Raw genomic sequence first — 8,156 nt, 5'->3', positions numbered from 1 at the left:
ATGTCAACTGTCAAGGAGAAGCTTATCGAGAATCTAATTGAGGAAGATAAAATCTCCCAGAGGAAGATCACCATTGTTGGAACTGGTGCTGTGGGCATGGCCTGTGCTATCTGTATCTTACTGAAGGTGAGTGAGAAGCCTATCCTGTGGCTGAAAATCAAGTAAGAGCTTTTAGGTGCTGTAGATGTTGATGAGTTCAGGGCTGTAGGGCTAATCTTCTCACAGCCAATTATGTGTCCGTTACCTGATTTTGATGTAATTTAAGAAACACTTATTTAAAGTTTACCATGTATTATTGGGCATTGTTAGAGTGTTTAAATTTATTCATAGGAGACACATTGACTGCATTATTTTCTTAAAACTCGGTTTAAAAAAAAAAAACTCGGTTTAAATGATCCCATACCTTGCCTTCCTGGAAGAGTGATGGGTGAAAATCCTACTTCCCAGAAGCTTATACTTAAAAAAAATTTTTTAGGTGTGTCTGGCTGGCTCAGTAGGAGGAGTGTGGAACTCCTGATCTCGAGGTTGTGAGTTCAAGTCCCACGTGGGTGTAGAGATTGCTTAAAAATAAAATCTTATAAAAAAGAGTTTCTGTTCAACTATTCTATTCTCATTGTAAAACAAGAAGTACCAAATTTGATAAATAACAATGGAAGTCCTTTAATTTTCCTTTCTGTTTCCACAGCATCTTTTCATATGCCTGTTGGCAATTTGTGTATCTTCTTTGGAGAGGTGTCTATTCAAATCCTTTGCCCGTATTTATTTATTGTAAGAGTTTATTTAATTATTTACGAGGGACAGAGAGAGAGAGAGGCAGAGACATAGACAGACGGAGAAGCAGGCTCCCTGCTTCTGTGCGGGGAGCCTGATGCGGGACTCAATCCCAGGACCCTGAGACCACAACCAGAGCCAAAGGCAGACTCTCTATTACTGAGCCACTGGGGTGCCCCTGCCCTTATTTATTTATGTATTTATGTATTTATTTATTTAGGAGAGACAGTTCACATGTGGGAGTGGGGAGGGCTGAGGGAAAGGGACAGAGAGATTCTTTTTTAATTTCAATTTCACTTTTCATTCAGTCAGTCATTCATTTTAGGGGTGCCTGGGTGACTCAGTCAGTTAAGCATCTGCCTTTGGCTCAGGTCATGATCCCAGGGTCCTGGGATCAAGTCCTACATTGGGCTTCCTGCTCCATGGGGAGTCTGTTTCTCCCTCTCCTCCTTGCTTTTGCTCTCTGTCTCTATCTCTGTTTCTCTCAAATAGGTAAAATCTTAAATAATAATAATAATAATAATAATAATAATAATAATAATAATTGAGAGAGCGTGAGTGAGAGGGGCAGAGGGAGAGGGATAAGCAGACTCCTTGCTAAGCAGGGAGCCTGATGAGGGGCTCAGTACTAGGACCCCAAGATCATGACCCAAGCTGAAGGCAGACACTAGGCCAACTGAGTTGCCCAGGCACCCCAGTCTATATATCTTTATGTCAATACCATACTATTTTGATAGCTTTGTATTAAGTTTTGTAGCTTTGTATTAAGTTGTGAATTCAGGAAGCATGAAATCTTCAAATTCTTTTTCAAGATTGTTTTGGCCATTTGGAGTCCCTTAATATTCTATATTATTTTTATTTTTTAAAAGATTTATTTATTTATTCATGAGAGACACAGAGAAAGAGGCAGAGACACAGGCAGAGGGAGAAGCAGGCTTTTCACAGGGGACATAATGCGGGACTCGATCGTAGATCCTGGGATCACAACCTGAGCCGAAGGCAGGTGCCCAACCACTGAGTCACCCAGGTGTCCCCAATCTACATATTTAATGTAAACCCCTATGAAATCCCAATGGCATTGTTTCTAATAGAGCAAAATCCATTCTAAAATTAATATAAGGGACACCTGAGTGGCTCAGCGGTTGGGTGCCTGTCTTTGGCTCAGGTTGTGATCCCAGGATCTACGATCGAGTCCCGCATTATGTCCCCTGTGAAAAGCCTGCTTCTCCCTCTGGCTGTGTCTCTGCCTCTCCTAGTGTCTGTCTCATGGATAAATAAATAAATCTTTAAAAAAATAAAATAAATCTGTGGATTATTGTGGGTATGTTGACATCTTAGCAATATTAGGTATTCAATCCATGAATATGTGATTTCTTTCCACTTATTTGTGTCTTCTTTGTTTTCAGCAATGTATTGTAGTTTTCAACATACAAGCCTTTTGCTTCTCTAAATGTTTTAAAAATATTATTTAATCTTTATAACAGCCTTGGAAGGTAAGTACTGCTGTCATCTCCATGTATAAATGAAAATACTGAAGCATAGATATTAACTAAGTTGCCCTTTGTCAAGTAGCTAACATAGGTAAAGGAGCTAGAATTCAAATTTTGGCAAATCTGGACACAGATCCTGTTGTGTTCTTAAAAGCTTTACTATATTACTTAGATAATTTTTTAAAACCAGCAGAAGAAAATGAGAGGAAGCAAAGCCAGTTAAATTCCAGAACCCTAAGAAAGGCTCAGGAATTGGAAGTACCAACTGCTTCACAAGGTATATGTGAGGGATGGGACAAACACAGGAGAATTGGTTCAAAGTTTATATGATCAGAAGGAAAACTACCAGATTCTCTTCTTCACCTTAATCAACCAAGTAGCCACCTCTCACATCTCAGCAGGCCAAGGGAAGGAGTATATTCATTGGAGAATTTGAACCAGGCAAATTCTGCACTCAAGACATGAAGGATAGTAAGGACAAGCATCTTATTGAAAGCAGTAGGATTAGTTGAAGGTCTCCATGTTGGACAGTGAAGCAGGAACCCTCTGACTTCCACTTGGCTGCTAGAAAGCAGATTGTCAAAGATGGAATAAGGAAAAAAGATGAAATTAGAGGACCAATCAGGAAGTGCTGTAACTCACTGATGATTCAGTAAGAAAAAAGAAAGGGAAGGAAATTATTTGAGAGATAAAAGAAGGGATCCCTGGGTGGCGCAGCGGTTTGGCGCCTGCCTTTGGCCCAGGGCGCGATCCTGGAGACCCAGGATCGAATCCCACGTTGGGCTCCCGGTGCGTGGAGCCTGCTTCTGCCTGTGTCTCTGCCTCACTCTCTCTCTCTGTGACTATCATAAATAAATAAATTTAAAAAAATTAAAAAAAAGAGAGATAAAAGAAAAATTCTAAAACTGAAGGATATGAGGTGGCAGATAAAAATAATTCACTGAAAAAAAAAAAACAAGAATTTATTGAATGGGGCACCTAGGTGGCTCAATTGGTGGAGCATGTGACTCTTGATCTCAGGGTTGTGAGTTTGAGCCCCACATTGGGTGTGGAGATTACTTAAAAATAAAATCTTAAAAAAAAAAAAAAACTATTTTGAGTGCTCAGCACAATGCATCAGAAAAAAAAAGCCTCCTGCAAGACATATTATCATGAAATTTCAGAACTCCAGTTGTGAAAGACAGTTGTTGGAGCCCATTTATTTCCTACCAGAATCCACAGTATACTGGTAAATACCCAGGTCACATTGATGTACATTGTGGGATAAATGGAAAGTGATGAAAGATATTAAAATATGCATATTTATATAATTTATTGTCTTCGAGGAACATATAGTCTGTATTGAGTACTAGAACTCCATATGTCATTGGAAGGTAGACTTTTATTTTTTTAGATTATTTATTTATTAGGGAGAGTGCACAAGCAGGGGAAGCAGTAGACAGAGGGAGAGGGAGAAGTAGGCCTCCTCCCAAGCAAGGAGCCTGATGCAGGGCTTGATCTCAGGACCAAGGACCATGGCCTGAGCTGAAGGCAGATGCTCAACCAACTGAGGTGTCCCAAAAGGGGGAGTTTAAAGCATAGCAGTACATCCTACTTCCTTGTGCTATACAAAATAATGTGGCCCTAGCAGTTTTCCTTAGATTGATTTTAATTCTCTTTTCTTTTACCTTATCATTGTTATTCTAGAACTCCCTGGGGAAGAGAATGCTAATAACTATTCTTCTTTCTTCTTCTTCTTCTTCTTCTTCTTCTTCTTCTTCTTCTTCTTCTCTTCTTCTTCTTCTTCTTCTTCTTCTTTCTTCTTTCTTCTTCTTCGAGAGTGTAGAGTGAAGGGGGAAGAAGGAAAGGGAGAGAGAGTCTTAAGCAGACACCGTGAAGAGCATGGAGCCCAATGCAGGGCATGATTCCTTGACCTTGAAATCATGACCTGAGCCAAAACCAAGAATCAGATGTTTAACCAACTGTGCCACCTATGCACCCCGCTTAACTTTCTGACAGGCTAAACAAACCCAGATTCTCTATTTGGAATTTTATTTGAGAAATGACTCACCTAGATATAGTTACTTCTTAAAAAACAAAAAACTTTTAGGGATTATTTGAGTTCTGTCTTTGACAAGACAAATGGAGCTGGGAAGATTCCCTTGAAAAGAGAATTGTTTGGTAACTTGTTAAGAAGAGATATAATTCACGTTGGAAATATTATTTAAATGCAGGCTGTGTTGGTTATTAAATTTTGTCACTCAGCTCCAAATCCAACTTTCTGTACTCTATTGTGCTGGTGCTGTCTTTGCATAATCTTTTTCTCCTTTACCATTTGGCATTTTATTAGGCTCTGCCAATAGGGGGCACTAGAGGGAAGTTGGAAGGCAGGGGTGGAGGAATGACCTATTCCTTCCTGTTTGCTTGCTGTTTTGGTCACTTTTGTCCCAGCTATAGATCCCTTTGCCTCAATGGTAGAAGTTGGTGCTAGCTTCCAGTTTCTTTTGGAGCTACCTCCCAGCCTCATTTTGCCCCTTCAGTAGTATCTGTAGCAGCCAGGTTTTGCTTATCCAGAGGTATGAGCTTGGCTCCATGAAGCACCTCCTTTAGTCTCTCTCTTTGATCCCTCAGTCTTAGGGGTAGTAGCTTCAAACTGTGATTTCTATCTCAGTTTGCTAATACCTAGCAATATTAGGTATTCAATGAACATGTGATTTCTTTCCACTTATTTGTGTCTTCTTTGTTTTCAGCAATGTATTGTAGTTTTCAACATACAAGCCTTTTGCTTCTCTAAATGTTTTAAAAATATTATTTAATCTTTATAACAACCTTGGAAGGTAAGTACTGCTGTCATCTCCATGTATAAATGAAAATACTGAAGCATAGATATTAACTAAGTTGCCCAGTGTTCCCATTTTGTCCTTTCATCCCTCCTCCAGCTGTCTATCCATTTCCCTATGTTAAATGCCTTCTTTTGAAATGCTTAGAGTAGTTTCTGTTGCTGTTCAGGCCCAGACAGATACATAGACTAATATAAAAATGGATCTATGAAGATGATCTGGTTTCCTTATCAGTTAGCTTAGAAGTGATATGTAATCCCTCTGGGTGAAACTCTTTGTCTTCCTTATATTCCTGATATATAACACATAATTTAGTACATTTTAGAATCTACGGTTTTCCAGAAAGTTCAGATGGTATCTGATATGAGAAAAAACAGTAGTAAATAGGGATTTTGGTCCCTTTACCTTCTTATCTTTAGAATCTGGCCACTGTAATTTAGGGAAAACATCTTCTATATAGTTCTGTATTCTACTTCATTTGGTAAAAACTTAATTCAAATTAGTAAGCAAAAAAGATATTACACCAATCTTCCTGGATTTATGATGACGTTTCATCCCAGTAAACTCATCATAAGCTGAAAATATCCTGTTGAAAATGTATTTAATACACCTATTCCACCTATCATAACTTAGCCTACCTTTAACATGCTCAGAACAGTTATGTTAGCTTATAGTTGGCCAAAACAATGAAACACAAAGCTTATTTTATAATAAAGTGTTGACTATCTTGTGAAATTTATTGAATATGGTACTTAAAGTAAAAAACAGAATGGTTGTAAGGGTATCTGTTGTTTACTGTCATGATTGCATGGCTGACTGGGAGCTATGGTCTGGTTATATGCCCATCTACCCCTAGGTCGGAGATCCAAAGTTAAATGTACCGTGCTGAACCATATGTAATGGCTTTCCACAGGGGGCCGCCTTTCCGTTTTGGCCATAAGGTTGCATACCAAAAACAATTTCAGCCAATTCAGAAATTAGGCATAAAGGTTAAATGTAATAGAATCCTTTGATGAACTTAATAGCTTTTCATCATTTTTAAACTATTATCTGAAGTGGGAAAAAAAAGCCACTTCTAAAAAATTTAACAATGATATGAAGGCAAAGCAATTAGTAATTTTTGCTACCTTCTGTTGCTTACCTTGACTTCTGGTCACTCTGTGCACATTCACAAACTATCACTTTTTTTTTAAACTATCACTTTTATATCATTTTTTCTATCAAAATATAACTCTACTTTGATTATAAAGTAGCTAGATACAGATTTTTCTCATTTTTCTAAAATTGAAGTAGGAACATTCTTCAGAACATGTTATTCAAAGCTTTCATGTATTTTAGGATTTGGCGGATGAACTTGCCCTCGTTGATGTTGCAGTGGACAAACTGAAGGGAGAAATGATGGATCTTCAGCATGGCAGTCTTTTCTTTAATACTTCAAAAATTACCTCTGGAAAAGGTTAATTTTAATTGTATAGAATTCAGAGCTTTTAAAAAGAGTAATGAGGGCAGCTTGGGTGGCTCAGGGGTTTAGCGTGGCCTTCAGCCCAGGGCCTGATCCTGGAGACCCGGGATCAAGTCCCATGTCGGGCTCCTTGTATGGGGCCTGCTTCTCCCTCTGCCTGTGTCTCTGGCCCTCTCTCTCTCTCTGTCTCTCATGAATAAATAAAATCATAAATTAATTAATTAATTAATTAATTAATGTAATAAATTTTAGCAAACTGTTATCCATAAATCTAAAACAACTCTTATTGGGACATACAGTATAAGGGCTAATTTTTAATTTTTAAAAATAATTTAAAAATATTTTATTTATTTATTTGAGAGAGAAAGAAAGCACTAAGCAGGGAGTAGCAGAGGAAGAGGGAGAAGCAGGCTCCCCACTGAGCAGGGATCCAATGTGGGGCCGGATCCCAGGAACCCAGGATTATGACCTGGGCTGGAGGCAGATGCTTCACAGACTGAACCACCCAGGTGCCCCAGGGCTAATTTTTTTCTTTTAAAAAAATTTTTTTTATTCATTTATGATAGTCACAGAGAGAGAGAGAGAGAGAGAGAGAGAGAGAGAGAGGCAGAGACACAGGCAGAGGGAGAAGCAGGCTCCACGCACCGGGAGCCCGATGTGGGATTCGATCCCGGATCTCCAGGATCGCGCCCTGGGCCAAAGGCAGGCGCCAGACCGCTGCGCCACCCAGGGATCCCTAATTTTTTTCTTTTTTAAGAATATTCCAGAGACACCTGGGTGCCTCAGCAGTTAAGTATCTGCCTTTGGCTCAGAGCATGATCCTGGAACTCCCAGATTGAGTCCCACGTTGGGTTCCCTGAATAGAGCCTGCTTTTCCCTCTGCCTGTGTCTTTGCCTCTCTCTCTCTCGGTGTCTCTCATTAATAAATAAATAAAAGATTAAAAAAAAGAATATTCCGGGATCCCTGGGTGGCGCAGCGGTTTGGCGCCTGCCTTTGGCCCAGGGCGCAATCCTGGAGACCCGGGATCGAATCCCACGTCGGGCTCCCGGTGCGTGGAGCCTGCTTCTCCCTCTGCCTGTGTCTCTGCCTCTCTCTCTCTCTCTGTGTGACAATCATAAATAAATAAAAATTAAAAAAAAGAATATTCCACTCAAATTTGAGAAAATTTGTAAAATATGTATAAACTATAAGAAAAAGATTTAAAAATGTAAAGAAAATTTAAAATATCTTCTGTTAATGATTTTTTCCTTTTTCTATTCATTTTTACATTAGTGTCATGTTGTATAAATGCTTTTTATTTTAAAAAATTTTTAATTTTACTTTTTAAAATATTTTATTTAAGAGAGAACTAGCAAGAGGGAGCACAAGTGAGGGGGTAGGGGTAGAGCAAGAGGGAGAAACAGTCTCCCTGCTGAGCAGGGAACCAGATGCAAGGCTTGATCCCAGGACCCTAGGATCATGACCTGAGCCAAAGGCAGATGCTTAATGAACAGCCACCTAGGTATCTAGTCTTTAGTCTAGTTTTCATTTTGTGTTTTATAGAGGACCAGTTTTCAAAGTATAGTGTGAGGCCATAAAACAGGAAATTGAGGATCTTGGTACCATTAGCATTA

General features: G+C 39.2%; 1 protein-coding gene across 2 annotated transcripts in view; it reads left to right on the top strand.

Annotated features, from left to right (window-relative positions):
- LOC129504967 (L-lactate dehydrogenase C chain) overlaps positions 1 to 8,156 on the top strand; it is a 44,928-nt gene continuing 36,772 nt past the window's right edge. For both annotated transcript variants that reach the window (XM_055317876.1, XM_055317875.1), the window contains exons 1-2: positions 1 to 126; positions 6,419 to 6,536. In XM_055317876.1, coding sequence (XP_055173851.1) covers positions 1 to 126; positions 6,419 to 6,536 — 244 coding nt within the window. The remainder of the gene's footprint in view (positions 127 to 6,418; positions 6,537 to 8,156) is intronic.

This window comes from Nyctereutes procyonoides, unplaced genomic scaffold, assembly GCF_905146905.1.
Source record: "Nyctereutes procyonoides isolate TBG_1078 unplaced genomic scaffold, NYPRO_anot_genome, whole genome shotgun sequence".
In the NCBI taxonomy this organism is placed as follows: Eukaryota; Metazoa; Chordata; class Mammalia; order Carnivora; family Canidae; genus Nyctereutes; species Nyctereutes procyonoides.
The sequence above is the reverse complement of the archived record's forward strand: the minus strand, read 5'-3'. Positions and strand labels throughout refer to the sequence as shown.